This window comes from Erinaceus europaeus, chromosome 1 (assembly GCF_950295315.1).
Source record: "Erinaceus europaeus chromosome 1, mEriEur2.1, whole genome shotgun sequence".
Classification (NCBI taxonomy): Eukaryota; Metazoa; Chordata; class Mammalia; order Eulipotyphla; family Erinaceidae; genus Erinaceus; species Erinaceus europaeus.
Genome location: NC_080162.1, coordinates 30,194,364 through 30,216,740, shown reverse-complemented (window position 1 = coordinate 30,216,740; position 22,377 = coordinate 30,194,364). Strand labels below are relative to the sequence as shown.

The following is a 22,377-nucleotide window of genomic DNA, read 5'->3' as shown; positions in this document are numbered from 1 at the left end:
AAGTTGTGGTATATATACACAATGGAATACTACTCAGCTGTAAAAAATGGTGACTTCACCATTTTCAGCTGAGCTTAGATGGACCTTGAAAAAAATCATGTTGAGTGAAATAAGTCAGAAACAGGAGGATGAATATGGGATGATCTCACTCAGGCAGAAGTTGAAAAACAAGATCAGAAACACAAGAAACACAAGTAGAACCTGAAATGGAATTGGCGTATCCCATCAAAGTAAAAGACTCTGGGGTGGGGGGGGGGGAGAATACAGGTCCAAGAAGGATTCAGAGGACCTAGTGGGGGTTGTATTGTTATATGGGAAACTGGGGAATGTTATGCATGTACAAACTATTATACTTACTGTTGAATGTAAAACATTAATTCCCCAATTAAAAAAAAAAGAAAAAGAAAAAAAACCAGTCATAGATGAAAAGAACATATTCAAAACCTTTCATTCCAAAAGAAAGAATATACATTCTTTTCAAATACACAGGGAATATTCTCAAGGATTGACCATGAGTTAGAACACAAAAATAGCCTTAGTAAATATGTGAATAGTGCAGTCATAGAAAGTATCTTTTCTGGGAGTCAGGTGGTAGTGCAGTGGGTTAAGTGCAGGTGGCGCAAAGTGCAAGGACCAGTGTAAGGATCCTGGTTCGAGCCCCTGGCTCCTCACCTGCAGGGGAGTTGCTTCACAGGCGGTGAAGCAGGACTGCAGTGTCTTTCTCTCCCCCTCTCTGTCTTCCCCTCTCTCCATTTCTCTCTGTCCTATCCAACAACAATGACATCAACAACAACAACAAAAGTATCTTTTCTGACCATGAGGCTGTGAGGTTAGAAATCAACCACAGGGGGTCAGGCTGTAGCGAAGCGTGTTAAACTCACATGGCGCGAAACTCGACCAGCTCAAGGATCCTGGTTCGAGCCCCCGACTCCCCACCTGCATGGCAGTCACTTCACAAGTGGTAAAGCAGATCTGCAGGTTGTCTATCTTTCTCTCCCCCTCTCTGTCTTCCCCTCCTCTCTCCATTTCTCTCTGTCCTATTCAACAATGACATCATCAACAGCAACAGTAATAACCACAACAATGATAAAAACAACTAGGGCAACAAAAAATGAGAATAAATAAATACAATAAATCAACCACAAAAAGGAAAGGAGAAATACACCCCGAAGATGGAGACTAGACAATATGCTTCTGAATACCACCTGGGTCACTGATGACATCAGATTCCAGCACCATACAGTAGGTGCCATAGTACCAGAGGCAGTTTCAGTGCTATGGTATCTCTCGATTTCTGTTTCTCTCTCTCCATAAAAAAGTGACCCCAAGTGGTGTTCTGGCTCCATTAAATAAAAACAATAGTTGGGGACTGAGAGATAGTTCACATGGTAAAGTGCTCATCCTATCACACAAAGGCCCTTGGGCCCAAGACCCAGCACCATATGGGAGCACCAAGACACTGGTAAGGCTCCACAGATAGTGGAGTGGTACTGTGGTATTTCTCCCTCTCTGTTTCTCTCTCTCTTTCTGAAATAAAAACAAAATGTTCAAGTCTCTCAGGCAGGAAAAAATTGTTTATTTATTTCATTTTTTATTTTATTATTGCATAGAGACAAAGAAATTGAGAGGGGAGGAGGAGGTAGGGAAAGAGACAGACACCTGCAGCCCTGCTTTACCACTCTTGAAGTTTTCCCTCTGCAGGTAGGGACTAGGGCCTTGAACCTGGGTCCTTGTGCACTGTAATATGTATGTTTAACCAGATACACCATCACCCAGCTCCTGGAAAAAAAAATTAAGGGGCTGGGTGATGGTGGCGCACTTGGTTGAGGGTACATGTTATAAAGCACAAAGACCCAGGTTCAAGCCCCCGGTTCCCACCTGCAAAGGGAAAGCTTTGCCAGTGGTGAATAAAGGCTGTAGGTGTCTCTCTGTCTCTCTCCCTCTCTATCACACCCTTTCCTCTCAATTTCTGGCTGTCTCTATCCAGTAAACAAATAAAGATTTTTAAAAATTATTTAAAAATACTTACTAATTTTTTTAATGAATCAGAGCCGTGTTAGAATGCAGGACTTGTCAGCTTGAGTACTTGTGTTCAAACCTTGGTGCTATGTAAACTGGAGTGATGCTCTGGTTCTCTCTCTGTTTCTCTTTCTCTCTCTGCCTCTCTTGTTCTCTCTCACTAATAAATACATAAAACATGAAAAAGAAATAGTGTAGCAGCCTAGGAGGTGACACAGTGGATAAAGTGTTGGATTAACAAGTAAGGTAATGAGTTTGATCCTTGGCACTACATATTGCCTGAGTGATGCTCTGATCTCTCCTCCCTGCCCAATCAACATACCATTTATTAAATAAATAACATCTTAAAATAATAATAATTGTTTATAATATTAAAACCTTCAAAAACAGGTTCCTTTAGTTATTTGTATTTAAATTTTAATATTCAATAGTTATGTATCCCCTTTTATTTTGATTGAATCTAATTTAGAAAAAGAACTCTAGTGGTCCGGAAGGAGGCGCAATGGATAAAGCACTGGACTCTCAACCATGAGGCTTTGAGTTCAATCCCCGGCAGCACACGTAGCAGAGTGATGTCTGGTTCTTTCTCTCTCTGCCTATCTTTCTCATGAATAAATAAATAAATTCTAAAAAAAAAAAAAAAGAAGAAGAAAGAAAAAGAACTCCTGGTGCCAGGTGGTGGTGCACCTGGTTAAACACACATATTACAGTTTGGCAACCTTCAGATTGGCACTGTTCAATAGAAATGTGATGCTAGGTGAGCATGGACAGCATAATGGTTATTCAAAGAGACTTTCATGACTGAGTCTCCAAAGTCCCAAGTTCAATCCCTCATACCACCATAAGCCAGAGTTGAGCCAGTATTCTGATTTAAAAAAAAGAAGCAGAGGAAAGAAAAGATTCATGAATCAAGCCACACATGTAATTCAAATTTTTCTAGTAGGCATACTAGAGTAAAACTAGTTAAATTAATTTTACTAATATATTTTAAACTAAATAAATCACAAATGTTATCATCTCATTATGAGAAGTTATTGAGATAGTTGACATTCCTTTTTCCCCATTAAGTCTTTTGGTCTTAACTTGGACCTGTCATGTGTCAGGTACTCATGACCCTGTACTGGAGAATCCAGATCTAGCTTTTTCAGAGTAAGACAACTCAGTATGGTGACAGGAAATGGAATGGAGGCTTCCATGTGTCCTCCTGCCCTGAATCATCCTACTTTGCTCCCTCCATTTGTTGCCCTTGTTTTTTTATTGTTGTTGTAGTTATTGATGTCATTGTTGGATAGGACAGAGAGAAATGGAGAGAGGAGGAGACAGAGAAGGGGAGAGAAAGACAGACACCTGCAGACCTGCTTCACTGCCTGTGAAGCGACTCCCCCTGCAGGGGGGTTAAACCCTGGGGGTTTAAGATGGGGGCTTAAACTGAGATCCTTATACCAGTCCTTGTACTTTGCACCATGTGCACTTAAGCCGATGCACTACTGGCCACTTTGCTCCCTCCAAATGATCACAAACTTCCCTCCTCCCCAGCCTGGGTTGTCCCCACTTCCTGAAACTCTTTGGGTAGGTGCCTTACAGCTTTCTGTGGATCACTGGGAGTTTGCTGGCAGCCAGCTGGCCACATCCATAATGGAACTGTCACTCTTGACTCTGATGGCCAAATTATGTGAGGACACATGTTTGGAGAGAAGACCTAAGGGCAGATGATGTTTCTCTGAAATTGACACCACTGTTTATCTCCCTGGCTGTCAAAACAGTAGGAGTGCTTGCTGTCAGACTACTTGCTGAGAGGATTTGGAACCCTTAGACCCAGGGCATGTGTTGTAGGCAAGTATCCTCCCAAAAGTCCCCCCTTTCCCAGGAGACTGAATGCCATTTGAGCCCTGTTCAAGTCTGTCAGTGATCTCGGCAGATGGGTAAATTGTGTCTCTATTAGCACCTCTGTCTTCATGCCAGGACATGTTTATTTTACAGATAGATGGCTGTTTCCTCTTCATGGCCTGTTACTACATCAAAGTGACAATGATGAGGCTTGACACTGTGATTATTCTGTGTAGAAGGCAGGAGAACAGAGAAATAAGGGACACGTGCTTTAAAAACATAAGGACTTGGGTTCAAAGCCATCTCCTGACACTTAACTCTAAGATAGTACAAATCCTTTAACTTCTCTGAGTCTGTTTCCTCATATATACATTGGGAATAATTATAGGATCTGCTTATAGGGTTATTGTTGCAGATTAAATAAGAGAATGCATTTTAAAGATCTTGGTTTGGGATAAGTATTCAATAGAGTGGTCATGGCTGTTCTTTTTCAGCAATGGTAACAACAACGGCAACAAAGTGGGAAAAATGGCCTCCAGGAGTAGTGGATTCATAGTGCAGGAACCGAGCCCCAGTGATAACTCTGGAGGCAAAAAAAAGAAGAAGAAGGAGAAGGGGAAGAGGAAGAGGAAGAGGAAGAGGAAGAGGAAGAAGAAGAAGAAGAAGAAGAAGAAGAAGAAGAAGAAGAAGAAGAAGAAGAAGGAGACAAAATTCAAACTGAACTGGTGGCCTTCATGGCAATCCTGCTTCTGGACAAAAAGGGATTAAAATACACATTTAGTATTTTCAAAATACTATGTCTGAATTAAGACTCATTAGTCCTGGATGGCCGATTGGATGAATAGGCTCAGAGGACTTCAGAAAGGAGACCACCTTAGTTTTTCTCCCTAGTAACTAACACCTTCCTCTTCGGTTTCTTAAAGGAACCACTCACATGTGGTATGTGACTATGCATGTGTATAGGGGTAGGGATGCTAAAGGAACTCACTTTGACTTCCTGCCCTAATCACACCAGACAGGCCTCCCTGGGATGTGAGTAGTCCCATCATGCTGGCAAAGCAATGCTTACCTGGAATGTTTATGAAGATGTTTTTATTAAACTGCAATTGAAAAGAAAAAAAAAAACCACCTGATTTTTTTCTCCATAAGTTTGCTTCAGGTGTGCAGCTTATGTGTTCATGCACTTGTGTGCTGCACCAATACAGACTTAGCCAGGCCATCTCAGGGTTTTTGTTGGGGGGAAAGAAAGAGGTTTTGTGTATATAAAAGACATTTAACTTTGCTAAACTAAATTAAGGACTAGAATAAAGATGAAATGGATGTCTGGAGGGTTTGTAAAATTCCTTTCATTAAGCAGATACTCCAGTGTTTGGAGAATCAAGTTTTATGGCAGACGGCTGCACTTACCATTACAATTTAGTATCTGAGTCTAAGTTTATAATCCTATTTAGAAACCTGTCACAAAAAGCATAGTCTTATGTATATAAAACTGCTTGGCAAAAGTTCACAAATGGCAATATCTATTTAAAAAAATTGAAATCAGGAGCTGGGAGATCAGTCACCTGGTAGAGTGTATGCATTCCTACCCATGAGGACACATTATCATATGCAAAAACCCAGATTCACTCCCCAATCAGTCCATGAAAACATCCACATGGGAAGCTCCACAGCACTGCTGCAGTGTTGTGATGCCTTTCCTCCTCACTCTCTCTTCCTTTCTGTTTCTCACTATGTAAAAAAGAAAGTGAATAAAGGAGTCAATTGGGAGCCATAGAATTGTGCAGGTGCAGAGCCCCAGCAATAACCCTGACAGCAAAAATAAATAAATAGAATCTGAAAGCAAATCCAGATAATGGTCTGCTAGAAATAGGCAGCCTGTTATGCCCCCATTGCTACCCTGTGAAGCTGCAGGAAAAGACTTGGTGTCTCTGAGGACCTCTGTGAACAATCCTCCCACCCTCATCCTGGAAGACAGAGATATAGATCTTCCTTCCTAAACCCCTGGTTGTCTCAGTAGGAAGGGAAGAAACACAAGCTTATGTTGAGTACCTCCTGTATGTGAGGCATTGGAGTGCTTCTTGGTTTCCTTACTTATATCTGTGAAACTCTATTACTCTTCCCATTTTTACACTGGAGAAATTTAAGGTTCACAGAAAATAACTGTCTCCTCCAGTTCACATAGTTTATTGAGAGATGGACACTGAATGAAAACTGAATCCACATGTCCAAGGCTCCTGGTCTTCCTGCTGCTTCATCACACACACACACACACACACACACACACACACACACACACACACACACACACACCACACACACACACACACACACACACACACACCACACACACACACACACACACACACACCACACACACACACACACCAAAACAATACATCATTGTCTTAGTGATGGTGGTAATATATATTATGATCTCCTTAACTAAAGATGTATTAGACAAAAGCTGAATGGAATGTGAGCCAGTCAGGTCATTTCTGTGTGGTAACCATCTTTGGAATAGGGCCTGAATGCACTGATTCAGACTCCTGCCAAGGGACTCATTCCGGCCAGGTAAATTCTCCAGTCCAACTGAAATTCACAAAGTGAATAATTGAACTTCTTTCGAGGTTTCAAGAGATATGCTCATGATCAAGTAAGCTTGGAGATTCATTATAAGAGCATTCTTGAAAAAACAAGCCATCGAAAAACTGGGAACATCTCCCAGAATATACCACAGTATATCTGTGGCTAGAGTAACATGAGGTTTCATCAGTGTAGGCTGCTCCTTAACTGAAACTCTAGCTCTGTAATGACTCAGCTCCTCTCCACCTGGTGTCTGATACTCCTGTCAATACCAGCTGAGTACCTCTGTTTCTCTACTTCTGTTGCCTCTGACCCCTGTGTTCTGACTTTTCTTCATCCTACTGCCTCTAAGTCTGTCTCCCAGTCAAACCCTCCATGCCAGAGGACTTCACTGGGTCAATCATCTTGTCCAGGAAAGAGCATCTTTCAGACACCTCATAGGCCTCTGACTACCTGCAATTCAGGAACTTGAACAGTAAAGATCAGATCAGGCTCCAGGGAACAGCTTTATGAAAACAATATCCAAGCCCCTGGCTCCCCACCTGCAGGGGAGTCACTTCACAGGCGGTGAAGCAGGTCTGCAGATGTCTTTCTCTCCCCCTTTCTGTCTCCCCTCCTCTCTTGATTTTTTCCTGTTCTATCCAATGACAGCAACAACAACAACAGTAATAATAGCCACAACAATGATAAAACAACAAGGGCAACAAAAGGAAAAAATGGTCTTCAGGAGCAGTGGATTCATAATGCAGGCACCAAACCCTGGCAATAACCCTGGAGGCAAAAGGAAAAAAAAAACAATATCTTAAACAAGATAGACTGGGGCCAGGTGGTAGCACACCTGGTTGATCGCACATATTACAATGTGCAAGGATCCGGGTTTGAGCCCCCAGCCCCCAACTGCAGGGGAAAAGCTTTGCAAGTGGTGAAGCAGTGCTTCAGGTCACTCTCTCCCTCTCTCTCTCTCTCTCTCTCTCTCTCTCTCTCTCCCTATCACTCTCTTCATTTCTGGCTGTCTCTCTATCCAATAAATAAAGATAATAATAAAAAAATAGACAGACATGGCTTTATTCCTCATGAAAGGAAGTGTAGAGGCAGAAGCATTCAGAGAACTCAGTACCACTCACACTCAGGTAGCACAGAGTGTGGGTGGCAGGGACAGAAAGGACACACATCTTACCTGTAAAGAGACTTATTCAAAGTAATTCCACTTGCGTCTCATTTTGTCAGTGTATAGTCACTTGATCACACTTAACTGCAAGGGAGGTTGAGTGCTGAGTATATTTCTACCCAAATATCCGTTGATATTCTTTACCAGTATGAAAGGGGAGAAGAGACCCTGGAGATAGCTCGCTCTGGAGAGTGCAGACTTTACTGTCCAAGGACCCAAATCAAAATAAGAGAAAAATAGGAGACTTTTCTTATTTACCCTTGACCCAATATCCTCCACTGTTAATTTTTTATATAACCGTAGTACATTTATTAAAGAAATTAAAACCAGTATGACACTATTAACTAAGCCACAGATATCTTTCAAGTTTCACCAGAGATTAACTGAGTTTATATACCCTGGTCAGGGTATAGGTGGGATTTGAGCCTAGATAATCTGACTCCAAAGTCATACTTTTAACAATGCTACACTATCTTCATGAGACTGTTTTACAGAAAAGGGAGAACATACTTCCCATGGCAAGGGTGGCAGGCAGGAAGGCTTCCTGGCTGAAGTTTCAGTGTAGTATTCAGCCTATTTCCTCAGGTGATCTTGGGTATATTTGGCTTCCCTCCCTGTTCTTCCTGTAACCCTAGGTTCTGATCCCAGCCTTCAGAGCCCTAAGAAGCTAATCCACTGAAACTCAAGAACCAGGATCAGGGTGTATCTCTGTCCTATCCTCTGGATACCCCACCTCAGCCAGCAAGCTCATGGATTTGCATGTTGACTTAGAGTTGGATTCTGGAGCCACTAATTTTGGTCTTGCTGGCAATGCAAGTAAAAGTACTTGCCCTTTGGAAATAGATCAGTTGGCAGAAAAAGGCTCCCAGGGGAGGGCAGAGCTAGTCCTAGAGATCCTTGGTAGGGAGTAAGGATGGAGTCAGAGGTGGCCCATGAACTCAAGATGTGCTGGGAAGGGGGTACTAGTGTCATAAAATGGTGAGGTGCTGAGTACAAGTGGAGCTATCTGAGAGGAAAGGAGGGGCCAGTTAGGATCTACTCTCCCCAGGTTTTATTTAAGTCTCAGGTTCTTTAACTGAAAAATGTACATGACTCTATGAAAATCAAATGATCCTCCCTGGCCCTATGTGAAAGACCAAGTGGTAGTAGTACCAATCATTAACTGCTAGTCCACAGAACAGAATACTGAGTGAAGGGTCATAGCCAGAGAGGCATGGGGACCATGGGCCCAGAAAAAGCCACATTAGAGACAACAATCTGGGACAGCGTGACAAAGCAGCGGACAATTATAATTCAAAGTGATATGGCCCAGCAGGTAATGCAGTGGGAGTCCCCCAGCATAAGGTCCCTAATTCAATTCCCAGCATCATGTACCAGAGTAATGCTCATGGTGTACTCATTCTCTCTCTCTCCCTCTCTCTCTCTCTCTCTCTCTCTCCCTTTCATTTGTAATTAATACTCTGAAAAATAATTCAGTAGTAGGTGGTGTCACAGAGAGAGGGTTTATTGTGTTTTAGTAACCTAAGGAGCCGTCAGGAGGGCCTCCCAGAAGTGACATCGAAACTGAGATCTCAAGGAGCCCCCGGTGAAAAGTGATGAAGAGTACATTCAAGTGGTATAACCTGAAACATGAGCAAGCCAGGTCAGGGGGTATAGAGCATTCTGGAAACTACAAGAGATCTGCCATTTCTTAATTACACAGTATATGTGCAAAGAGAATTACCAGAGATACTACAGAGAAATGAAAAAAGAAAACTAAGCTAATTAAAGTGTCTTTATACTTTGTCAGCATGTTTATACTTCAGGGGTTGTAAGCAATGAAGTGATGTGACTAAAATTTCAGTTTAGCAAGATGTCTGCATACTGTGTGGAGATAGAAGGGGTGAGGCAGACAAACTGTTACTGTTACAAGAATCTAGGTGAGACTGAGGGTAGTCAAGGCAAAGATGCAGCTAGGTGAGCAGATATGGGCTGTATTTATTAAGAGGTAGAATCCAGAAACTAACTTGGAAGAGAGGCAGGAATTCAGGGTGACACCCATTGCTGACGTGGAATAGTGATAGTCAGAACCCTTCACTAAAATGGAGAACCAGATGAGGAGGAGACCTGGGTAGGGGTGATGAAAAGTTCAGCTAAATTCAAAGTTCATGTGCAAATAGAAGTGGCCATTGGGATACAGCGGTTTTGATCTTAGGAGAGTTAGTCCTTATGAAAGCAGTATAAGTGGGAAAAAAAAAAGGATTCAGGAGGTGCCGATCGTGCATAGAATGCACGGAAAAACTTGATAGTTTTTCTTAGGGTGGGTATTTGGAGAAGAGAGGAGAAGAGAGTATCAACTCTGTTTGTTTGTTTTGTTTTGTTTTGTTTTTTAACCAGAGCACTGATCAGCTCTGGCTTATGGTGGTGCCAGAGATTAAACCTGGGACTTTGGAGCCTCAGGCCTGAGAGTCACTTTGCATAACCATTATGGTATCTACCCAGGCACAACTCTGGTCCTTATTCAGATTACCCTAGCTCTTGAGTGATGGTGGTAGAGGGAGTGACATGAGGAAAAAGGTCAGCTAATCCCCAGCACTTGAACCCCACTCCTACCTTCTGAACCCAAGGCAGATGTCACTAACTGGCCTCTTCCTTTGCTAAGTCTTTGCACCAGGGTTATTTCTGGGACTCAGTGCCTGCACAGCATCATTCCCAGTAGCCATGTTTTATAGACAGAGATGGAGAGAGAGAGAGACAGAGATGGAGAGAGAGAGAGAGATAGCGAGAGAGAGAAATACCTACAGTATTGTTTGTGAAGCTTCTCCCTTTGCAGGTGGGGGGCAGGAGGCTTGAACCAGGGTCCTTGCACGTGGTATCATGCATTTTACTGGGTTTGCCACCATCTAGCCCCCTTTGTGAAGTCTTAGCATGAATTCACATTCCTTCTGTAGTTAGTCTCCCATAGTTCTCAGTCAGAGACAGTAAACCTTCTCCAACCTTGTGGTTACCTTAGGAATAAGTTGCTGCCCCACAAACCACCAGATCTCCAGTCTTTATTATGATGAACTTTTTTTTTATTATTATAGAGACAGACTGAATTCTCTTTTGCATAAAGAATCTCTGAATTGGGTCAGGGAAATCCACCTGCTAAAGGTTACCACCCAGCTCTCTCTGCCTCTACCTCAGCTAAGCCCCCACTTGCTGTTTATATCTCAGGGTCACTGGAAGTCACAGAGGATACTCTTTCCTGAGTCAGGCTGGGTGGGTTGGGCCAGGCTGAACTGATGGTCAGGGCTCTCGGCTGCCACCAGGTCAGAGCCTCCTCATCTCCCGCCCTAGTCGGTTGTCCAGAACCTGGAGCTGCCGGAGGAAGCCCACGTTGGGGCAGATATCACGGTGGGCCTGCACCGTCTGGATAGCTTCCACCAGCGTCATGTTCTCGCAGATCATGAGGAAGGCCAGGACAACTGTTGCGGAGCGGCTCACCCCCATAGCACAGTGTACCAGCACGCGGCCTACAGAAGATCCAACTCAGTATCAGGTCCCTGTCCTGTAACTGCCCACTAGAGGAATCTGAAATGCTTCAGGGCTGGATATGTCACCCAGTGGTAAGATGCATGCTTTGCATGTATGAGGTCTTGGGTTCAACCCCTCAATACCAAATGCTTCTGACAGTACTTCTGAAAGTCCCCTGAGTTTGTGACAGATTTCAGGAGACATCCAGTGCCTCCCCCAGTTCCTCTTCCCCAGTTCTCCCCTTTCTCCTGTAGCACAATGCCAAGGTCTCATTTTAGAAGAACCTGGCAAAAGCATTTGCTAGGTCCTGTACCTTCTGTCTAACTTCTGGTCTCTCACTGACAATCACATTGGGCCTTAGCAGTGTCTGCAACTGTTGCTTTCCAGGGTGCTCCTGAAGGGCACATTCACAGAAGGGAACTACTTGTCCTCAGAGGAGGGGAGGCTGTAGATGGGTATGTGGTTCTAGATCATGTCAGTGCTACTGAAAAAAATGGGTAACTCCAGATCCTACACTCACTCCCACCTCCTGCACTCGCCTCTACTTGTCTCTTCTTCAGTTGCTCACCTTGGGGGTCACTGAGGGCACTTCGGATGTAACGAGCAACAGGCAGAAAATAAAAACTGAGGTCAAAGAAGGGGTTGTCATCAGCCTCGATGCCATAGTACTCTAAGGACATCCCACGGTAGAACTTGACACCTGTATCCACCTGAAACTTGCCCGCAGCAACATTCACAATGTGGGTGATGCCCAGCTGGATCAGCTTCGTCTTGTCCCGAGCTGCATACCTGGAGGGAGGGCACAGGGCTACTGGGGGTGAGGCAGCTCTGACTGGACTGGAACTTCTTCCCTTCCCTCCTCTGCCATCCCTCTCCAAGAGCAGAGACTAGAAGCAGTGACCTGGCCCCCAGAATACAAGCCTTTTCTAATGAAGTTTAAGATTCCCATTCACTCAGGCCAACTTTTCTGGAGGGACACCATGACTACTTGTAGCAACAGCCTTAAAAATGTACACATTCAGGAGCCAGGCAGTAGCATGCCTGGTAAGTGCACACTTTACAGTGCACAAGGACCCAGGTTCAAGCCCCTGGTCCCCACCTGTAAGGAAAGCCTCACGAGTGTTGAAGGAGGACTGAAGGTGTCTCTCTGCTTCCCTCTCTTTCCATCCCCCTCTCAATTTCTCTGTCTCTTTCCAATAATAAATAAATAGAAATATTTAAAAAATAAATTGTAAAACTGTACACATTCTTGGGACTTGCAGGCAATTCACTTAGTACTACATACACATTATCATGGGACCTGAATTTGAACCCTGGGCCACCACATGATAATGCCTACTTGGGGGAATCTTCATGAGTGGTTGGTAGAGCAATGCTATAGAATATCTCTTTTTCTCTCTCCCTCTCTACCTCATTTCTGTGTCTCACCCCCTATCTGAAAGAAGAGAAAAGAATGGCAGCTTGGAGCAGGGGGGTCATGAAGGTACCAAACCCCAGCAATAACCTAGGTGGCAAAAACAAAACAAAAGTCCTGACCCCTTTCCCAGAAGTAACCACTAGTCTGACCTCTGTCATTATAGTTGAGAGAGAAGAAAAGGAAAAAAAGGAGAGAATTTTTGTGCTCCAGTCAGCCCCCTCCTAGGAACTTTTCTCCAAAATAAGCCCACAGACATATGTAAGCCAAATGCAATGATATTTAAGAAAGTAAAAAAAAAGGGGGGGGTAATTCACTGGACTTTCTATTATATGAAATTAAGTACAACATAGCTAATGAAATATGATGTAACTACTAAAATGTGGGTGGAGTAGGTAAATAAAGAACACTATTTGTGGGAGTTGGGCAGTAGCACAGCGGGTTAAGCGCAGGTGGCGCCAAGTGCAAGGACCAGAGGAAGGATCCCGGTTCGAGCTCCCGGCTCCCCACCTATAGGGGAGTCGCTTCACAGATGGTGAAGCAGGTCTGCAGATGCATGTCTGTTTCTCCCCCTCTCTGTCTTCCCCTCCTCTCTCCATTTCTCTCTGTCCTATCCAACAACGACGACATCAATAACAACAATAATAACCACAACAATGAAAAACAAGGGCAACAAAAGGGAAAATAAATAAATTAATTAATTAATTTAAAAAGAAAGAAAGGAATGAAGAAAGAAAGAAAGAAAGAAAGAAAGAAAGAAAGAAAGAAAGAAAGAAAGAAAGCTATTTGTGCTGTGCTGAGAGTCTGTGGAAGATACAAGATAAAAACCTGAAAGTTAGGAGTCGGGCAGTAGCGCAGCAGGTTAAACGCAGGTAGTGCAAAGCACAAGGACCCAAGTAAGGATCCGGGTTCGAGCCCCTGGCTCCCCACCTGCAGGGGAGTCACTTCACAAGCAGTGAAGCGGGTCTGCAGATGTCTATCTTTCTCTTCCCCTCTCTGTCTTCCCCTCTTCTCTCCATTTCCTTTTGTCCTATCCAACAATGATGACATCAATAACAACAACAATAATAACTACAATAATAAAACAAGGGCAACAAAAGGGGATAAATAAATAAATATTTAAAAAGAAAGTTTTTATTTTTTTCCTTCATGTGGCTTTTTTTTTTTTTTTTGTCTTCATGTTGATAAACAAATAGGAGTTGAAAGGGAGTTAAGCACCCAGCATCATCCTATCCTATGGTGGAGGAAAATGTCAAGGTTGTCGCTCGGTAGTGGTAAACCCACCTGTTTAAGTGCATGTGTTACCATGTGCAAGGACCTGGTTTCAAGCCCCTGGTCCCCATCTGCATGGGGAAACGTTCACAAGTGATGGAGCAGTGCTATAGGTGTCTCCATATCTTTCTCCATCTCCCCCTTCCCTCTCAATTTCTCTGTCCTATCAAATAAAATAAAGTTTAAGGGAGTCCGGCGGTAGTCTAGCGGGTTAAGCACACGTGGCGCAAAGCACAAGGACCGGAGTAAGGATCCCAGTTAGTGGTAAAGCAGGTCTGCAGGTGTCTGTCTTTCTCTCCCCCTTTCTGTCTCCCCTCCTCTTTCGATTTCTCTCTGCCCTATCCAATGACAGTAACAACAACAACAATAATAATAACAACCACAACAATGATAAAAGCAACAAGGGCAACAAAAGGGAAAAAAATGGTCTTCAGGAGCTTGTGGTGCAGGCACCGAGCCCCGGCAATAACCCTGGAGGCAATAAAAAAAAAGTTTAAAACATGAGAAAATTGAGCATTGTTTTTTGTTTTTTTTTTTCAAAAATGAAAATGACAAACTGGTGGAGGGTGTGGTGTGCTGACAGTTATCAGAGAGAGATATGAAGCTGAACACATGGGACAGTAACTGTCTTTAAGTAATCATGTCCCTCCAAAAAGTGAGTTGAATTTAAAAAAATATTTTTTCTTTCTTTCTTTCTTTCTTTCTTTCTCTCTCTCTCTCTCTTTCTTTCTTTCTTTCTTTCTTTCTTTCTTTCTTATTGGATAGAGACAGAAATTGAGAGGGGAGGGGAGATAGAAATGGAGTCAGAGAGACACCTGCAGCACTGCTTTACCACTCGTGAAGCTTTTCCCTCTGCAGGTGGGGACCAGGGGCTTGAACCTAGGTCCTTGCACACTGTAGTGTGTGCACTTAACCAGGTGTACCACAGCCTGGCCCCATGTGTTGAATTTTAAGACAGAAAGAGGGAGAAACACCAGAGACTTCCCCTAGTGATGTAGTATTCCCACTTGGTGAACCAGGGACTTGAACCTGGTTTGTGTGCCTGGTGAAGCAGACACTTTCCCAGGTGAGCTAGCTCACTGGCTCCTTTTTTATATGTTATAAAAATGTTATAAAAATATGTTGACAGCTCACCTAATACAGCATACACTTTATCATGTGCAAGAACCTGGGTTCAAGTCCCCCATCTCATGGAAGTACCTGCACATAGGAAACTTCACAAGCCATAGAGTGATTTTGCAGTCTGTCTCTCCCTCACAATCTCTCTCTCCCTATCTCCTACCCTCTATCTGAAAAGAAAAAAAAAGAGAAGAAAAAAGTAAAGCAGAGTAAAGTAAAAGCCCAACAGGACTAGTGAAACCACACAGACATGGAGGTCCAGCACTAAGCTTGGAGGCAAAAATTTTAAAAACTATGTGATTATTTTAAAAGTCTTTCTGTAAAGCCATATACAGAGCTGGTGAAATAGCTCACTTGAATAGTGTGCTGCTTTGCCATGTGCACAACCCAAGTTCAAGTCTGGCCCCTAATAGCGTTGAAAGAAGCTTTAGTGCTGATCTCTCTCTCTCTCTTTCACTCTCTTTCCCTCACTTTCTCTCCCTCCCCACCATCTCTCCCTCTTTCCCTCTCTCCCTATATCTTAAAAAAAAGATAAAGTTTTACAATTCTAATCTTTCTACATGTATATTTTTATAAAATATTTTCATTATCTTTATTTTATAGAGACAGCCAGAAATTGAGAGAAAGGGAGAGAACTGAGGAGGAGAGAGATAAGACATCTGCAGCACTGCTTCACCACTTGTAAAGCTTTCCCCCCTGCAGGTGGGGGCCAGGGGCTTGAACCCAGGTCCTTGTGCAGTGTAACATATACACTCAACCAGGTGCACCACCGCCTGGCCCCCGAATACTTTCTAGAGGCTATGTATGTGTTCCTGGAATATACATACTAACAAGGTCTGCATCACTTTTGTTTTCAAAAAGTGAAAATAACTCATATAACCTTTCTGTTCCTATACAATGAATGAGTGGTCTATTCATAGGACAGTGCAGCTACAATAGAATAACACAAGTGACTTTTATAATGGTGAACAAATGACACCAGACACAAAACACACACACACACACACAGACACAATATGATTCCATTAATAAGACTTTGTGATACAGTCAAAATTACATCCTTAGGTACATGGGTGGGAAAATTATAAAGGCAATCAAAAAATAATTATTTCATTACCAAATGGTTACCAAAATAATTATTTCATGGCCCTCACCCTTAACCCTAATTATTTCATAACCAGGGAAAACATTATGATGAAAAGAATTCAGAGACAGAGGAGGGCTTGGTTGGGGGGGAACACGAGAAATATCCTGTTTATAGACTTACAAGGTGAAACTTCTATTTCCATACTTATATGATAAAGGGAAGAAGAATATGGAAAGCAGAGACAAGGCTGTCTCTGCCCCCAGAGGACTCTGGGGAGGCTCCCCGCTGTTCCCTCTACACTACTCTCCTACTCCCTTACCTTCCCATCCACACCACCCCATCCTCTGCCCACACACACACACTCACGCACACCCACTGCTTATCACACTTACGCATCTCCCAGGAAGAGGTTGGGCCAGACTTCATTGATGTGACTTGGTATGGGGGCTCTACGGACACACAGCAAGCGCTGCAGTGAGGACAGCGTAGGTGGCTGGTAATGGGACACTCGGACTGCCCCATGGATCTTGGGCCTCCTGAGGTCTTGTTTCTGCAATGACTCCATCCTAGAATAGAGCAGGCAAGCCCTCAGCTGGTGGGCCCTGCTGGCAGAGAGACCTGGGAGTGGTATAGTACCCAGGTGCCACTGGGTCTAGATACTTCCCCTAGGAATCAAGGCACTCAACTTGTTGTCATCATGGTGGCACTGGGAACCCCTCTCCTGCCCCAGCGCTGAAAGTTTGGCTAAAGAGGCCCTTGTAGATCCCTACTTATATCAATTAGTCAGTCCAGAGCTCAGCCCTAAGTCACCGGTCACTTGGAACTTTGTAAGGATGGAGACCACAGATTACTGTGACTCCCAGAGAGCTCCTTGGCAGGACCCCACACTCTGGGCAGTTCGTCTCAATCTCCCTCCTCTGCCATTTCCAGGACTGGTTTTCAACTCCTCCATCCCACTTCTTTCTAGTTTCTGGGCAGTTCATCTATGGAGTAGGGGGATTAGATATTGGCTAGCATTCCCATATGAATGAGCTAAAGCCTCTTAGAAATTGGAATTTCTCACTTGGGATCTCTGATTTACACAGAAGAGAGCTAAAGCTTAGATTATTATTTTTTTTTTAAGTGACACACAAAGTCATAGGCTGATAAAAGCCAGTATGGAATTTTAGTATAGTCTTTGAGTTTTCACTCCCATCCCAAGCCTTCTATTAATAGTTATCTCTGGGGACTCCAGGGGGGTCACCAACCCATCCACAGGGAACCTGGTGTTGCTGTTATGCATCTGCCTACAGGCCCTGGGACTACCCCTCTTACCCCCATGACTCAGACCAGTGCTTTGGGTCAGGCCTCAAGCAGGTAGGCTGGGTTGAGTTCGTAGTCAGTTGTCTGAGGGAGTCAGTGACCCTGCAGAGTTGGGATGACAGTGGCACCAGAACCTGGGTCTGGTGCTGTGCTGGTAAGTTGTGTCTCTCTTGGCTAAGAGTCTCTGGCCCCTTCACCCAGTAACTGGGGAAGGTACAAACTGGAAAGAAAGTCTTTTTTCTTTGATAGGAAGTGCCAGGACCAGAAAGAGAAATGGGTACCAATGAGGCCACTGGCTTGACCAAGTTCACCCAGCGGGTAGCTCGTGGGCAGGGTGGAAGTGAAGATCCGGCTTTTCCCCTCATCCTCTGCTGTGACCTCTCAGGGCAGGCTGTGAAGCCTGCCATCTACCTAGGACATGGTCTAGGGCTGGGAGAAGGGGAATGGGTGCAGAGACAGAGCTCAGCACGTGAGCGGAATAGTGCTGTGGTAGGTTCCACTGAGAACACAAATGCTGTGAAGCGGCTAGAATTCCAAGTCCACCCCTTGGAGCCTATGTGGGGAAGGAGCTCCAAGAGCAGACTTAGGCCACTGTGGGCAGGAGGGCAGTGCTCCCGAACCCCCAGGTCCCTTCTTAGCTTGGCACCTTTGAATAGAGAAAGAAAAAGAAAGAAGGCTGGAGAGAGATTTCACTAGGTACAGTGCCTGCATTGCCATGTGCACAACCAAGGTTTGAACCCCAACATTACACTGGGAGGTGCTAGGACAGTGGAGGCAGCTTCAGTTCAGGGGTGTCCCTTGCACGTGCTGTCTCTGTCTCTCTCTCTTTTTTTCTTTTTTGCCTCCAGTGTTATTGCTGGGGCTCGGTGCCTGCACTACGAATCCACTGCTCTTGGGCTATTTTTTTCCCCATTTTGTTGCCCTGGTTGTTTTATCGTTGTAGTTATTATTATTGTTTTATTGCTGTCGTTGTTGTTGGATAGGACAGAGAGAAATGGGGAGAGGAGGAGAAGGCACAGAGGGGGAGAGAAAGACATCTGCAGACCTGCTTCACTGTTTGCAAAGCGACTCCTCTGTAGGTGGGGAGTCGGGGGCTCGAACCGGGCTCTCTATGCGGGTCTCTGCGCTTTGCACCACGTGCAATCAATCCGCTACGCTACCACCCAAATCTCTCTCTTAATAGAGCTCTGCTCCGCTCTGGTTTATGGTGGTGTGGGGGTTGAATCTGGGACACTGGAGACTCAGGCATGAGAATTTGCATAAGCATTATGCTATCTCTTCCACCTTCTCTCTGTCTCTCTATCTGAATGGAAAAGTGACCTGGAGTGGAGAAATTAAAAATGTTGGGAGTTCTGGTTCTACCAAAATAAACAAGCAAAATAAACAGAGAGCCTCCGCTCTCCCTCCCCAAGATGTGAGGCTACCTAAAGTGTAGAAGTGGGGGGGGGGGGGAAGGACTCATTCTGTTATTTATTTATTTATTTATTTATTTAGAGCTTCAGTCTAGGTCACAGTTTTTCTTCATGTTAAAGATTCTGGCTTTGCCTGACTCAGGATTCTCTGGAAATCTGGGGATCTGAGCAGAGACTGAGAGTTGTGTCTGGGTATGCAGTAACTACAGGATAGAGAACAATTTAGTGTGTCAGCATGGGAGACCTTCCCAAACCTTGTCTGGAGCCACCAGCTGGAGCTGTGTGAACCCCAGGCAGGGCCAGACAAAACTTTGGGAAGCTTGGCAGATGAGAAGCCAGACCTCCGAGCTTAGCATGGGGTAAGGTTGCCTCCTGGTGGCCAACAAATGCATTACAGCACAGCTGACAGGTTGTCTGAAATAAGAGCTGGACCTTGCTCCTCCTGGAGGCTGTGGGGTTGGGGGAGCAAGAAGGGTTGTACTGGGTGCTACTAGGCCATACATTAGCTTCGTGGGGACTACAAGCATATCTGGAGAATAGATTCCTTGCACTTCGGAAAACTTCCTGTCAGGTCCCACCTAGGGTTTCAGTCCCATCACTGTTCATAAACATAACTCCCCACCTACCTGTTCTTTCCCATTTTTTCTTGGGGGAGGGTTGGTGGAATCTGTTCACCTTGCCATCTAGAATCAGGCCCTGTCCTCTGCTCAGTTATTCAACCTTCAAGCTCCAGATGAACTTAAAAGAGAAGAGTAGGGGCCTGCAGCAGCTCCCCAGATTTATTATTTTTATATTTTATTTTTATTGCTGCCAGGGTTGTTGCTAGAGCTCAGTGCAAGCACTATGAATCCACATTTTCTGGTGGCCATTTTTTCCTTTTTTTTTTCTTTCTAATTTTTATTAGGTAGGATAGAGATAAATTGAGAGAAGACAGGGAGATAGAGCTTTACCCCTCATGAATTGGACCCCCTGCAGGTGGGGATCGAAGTTTGAACCCAGGTCCTTGTGCTTGGTACTACGTTCGCTTAATTGGGTACACCACTCCCTGATCTCTGCTATGTATATTTTTAAATATCTTTTTCTGAAAAAAAACAAGTCTGTGTGTGTGTGTGTGTGTGTGTGTGTGTGTGTGAGAGAGAGAGAGAGAGAGAGAGAGAGGACACCAGAACTTCACCCTGACATATGTGATGCTAGGATCTCATGCTTACAAGTTCAAGTCCAGGGCCCTATCCCTTGTGTCACTTTCTGGGTTGCAGCAGGTCCTTGGACTTTTTCTACCTGGGGTACTAAGGATGCTTACACTTCCTTCCGCATTGCCTCAGCCACACTTCAGGGAGAAGCATATGCCCAACCCTCCAGGAGGGAGAGAGACTAGCTTGGCTCTTCCTCCATTTACTCTAGCCCTCATCCTACCTCCTCTTTTCTCCCACCAAAGACAAACCGTTGTTCCTGTGGGCTGTGGATTGCCTGCTCTTGTGTTGTTACTGCTGACCATCTCGTTTGCGTGTTTTCTATCTTAGTATCTCTCTTCCTGGCTATATTGCTCTCCCCAGTTGCCTCAGTCTACTGCCCTCATACAGGTTTTCCTCTTCCACAGCCTCCCAGCACAACACCCTCCTTGGTGGCTCGTGATATTGGGCAGTATTAACCATCTATCAGGACATCCTCAGCTGCAGTTCCAAGCGATAGTCCCCCTACACACACATCCACAACCCATCTTCCCTCCTCCCCACTTTCCTTCCTATGCTTCTCCTCTGGGAGACCAGCTGGGACTGTGGTCACAGGACAGGTGGAGCCAGAAATGTCAGGGCAGGACAGATGAGGAGTCTCAGGGAAGGTGACAAGCAGGCCAGTTGTACCAGCAGGTCTACATTCAGCGATCAGACCTGGGAGGAGTTCTCAGGTCTGGCACTTATATATGCCTGTGTGATCTTCTCTGAGCCAGTTTCCTCTGAAGAAAGTGAGAATTCCATGAAGTAATAAATGTAAGGCACCTTGACCCAAGAGGTGGTGCAGTGACTAAAATAAAGCACTATACTTAGAAGTATGAAGTCTTAAATTCAATTCCTTTTTTTTGTTTTAACCAAAGCATGACTCAGCTCTGGCTTGTGGTAGTGTGGGGAATTGATCCTAGAATTTTGGAGCCTCAGGCATGAGTTAATTTGCATAAACATTATGCTATCTACCCCTGAGTTCAGTTCCTGACATCAAATATGCTCTAGTGATGATGTGGTTCTCTTTCCCCTCTATCATTGATGAATAAAAAAGTAAAAATAAAAAACTCTAGGGGTTGGGTGGTGGCATACCCAGGGTCAAGTCTCAGGTCCCCTCCTACAGAAGGAAGCTTCACAAGTGGTGGACCAGTGCTTCAGGTGTCACTCTCTGTCCCCTCTTCCCTTCCTATCCATCAATAAGAAAGGAAGGAAGGAAGGGACGGAGGGAGGAAGGAAGGAAAGATTAGTGAGAGAGAGAACTGCCACCAGAAGTGGTGGATTTGTCATGTAGGCAGCAAGCCCCATTCATAATTCTGGTGGCAAAATGAGAAAGAGAGAATTAAAAAAATTATTTTGTGTGTTGTTATATTTATTTATTTGTTGGATAGAGACAGTCAGAAATTAAGGAGGGGGAGGTAGAGAAGGAGAGAAACAGAGAGACACCTGTAGCACTGTTTCACCACTCACAAAGCTTGCCCCTTGCAGGTGTGTACTGGGGGCTTGAACCCAGGTCCTTGCATGTTGTAACTTGTGCTCAACCAGGTGCATCACCACCTGGCCCCAAGAGAGACAGAATCTTTAAAAATTTAAAAAATAAATACGTGAATGTAAGGTATCTACCTTAGTTGACCTCACCATAGCTTCCCAAGAAATGGTGCATCTTCCTGTAATTATCACTGCTACTACTCTTAGCCTTACAAGTCTCAGTCATATCCTGGGTAAAGGTGAACTTCCCCCCAGAACAGTGAAGTTTTTGGTCTCTACCTCTGTGTTTGATGTTTCTCAGTCCAGCAATCATTATTATATTCAGCACTTACTAAGGATGTACTTTTATGTACCAGACAGAGCTAAGTGCTTCCATGTTCTCATTGACTTCTCATAGAGCTTTTATGAGTCAGAGAGTATTATCACCCCATGCCTTATATATGTAGGCCCTGAGGCTCAGAGAGTTAAATGTTAAGATAGATAAGTATGGGAACTAAGATTCAAGTCCAGGTCTTTCTGATTCTCCTATGTTTGTCTTGTCCCAAACCCCCAGCAACACACACGGACGCAGATGCCCTGGCCTTTACTCAGCATGCTCTGTGAAACCCCCCACACCCCTGAAATAGGGGCACTCACCTATGGGAGTATTTGGTCCAAGCTGTGATCTTCTCTGACGAGCACTTTGTGCTGTTGGCTTCCAACAGTCTGTCTCCGCACACTTGGTGCTGTTTCTATTTTTTGATTTGAGTTTAATTATAAAGCATGATGTGCTGCTTCCCTCTGATGGCCTCCCTTTGCCACTCCCAAGATCACCCACTACTTCCAAGGCATGATGGGTGCCAAGCCCAGTCAGGGCGTAGAGGCATGCTATGTTAATGGTGGGACAAGGAGAAGGAAGATGAAATAGGCCATTTTATAAGTTCTGTTGGCCTTCGAATGTGGTGTGAAGCATAGCAGAAAAGTTAAACTTGAAAGTTCTC

General features: G+C 44.4%; 1 protein-coding gene across 6 annotated transcripts in view; it reads right to left on the bottom strand.

The window, feature by feature from the left end:
* Positions 1 to 22,377, bottom strand: part of DUSP29 (dual specificity phosphatase 29) — a 92,963-nt gene that overhangs the window by 61,904 nt on the left and 8,682 nt on the right. The window contains exons 1-4 of one of the 6 annotated variants that reach the window (XM_060171245.1): positions 17,299 to 17,755; positions 16,377 to 16,550; positions 11,661 to 11,881; positions 10,612 to 11,091 (exon numbers count right to left, since the gene is read on the bottom strand). In XM_060171245.1, the coding sequence (XP_060027228.1) occupies positions 10,889 to 11,091; positions 11,661 to 11,881; positions 16,377 to 16,550; positions 17,299 to 17,693 (993 nt within the window). In that variant the 5' untranslated portion in view covers positions 17,694 to 17,755 and the 3' untranslated portion in view covers positions 10,612 to 10,888. Of the gene's footprint in view, positions 1 to 10,611; positions 11,092 to 11,660; positions 11,882 to 16,376; positions 16,551 to 17,298; positions 17,769 to 19,324; positions 19,737 to 22,033; positions 22,191 to 22,377 lie in introns of those variants that run through there. The other 5 variants (XM_060171322.1, XM_060171486.1, XM_060171379.1 and 2 more) reach the window with 5 other exon arrangements.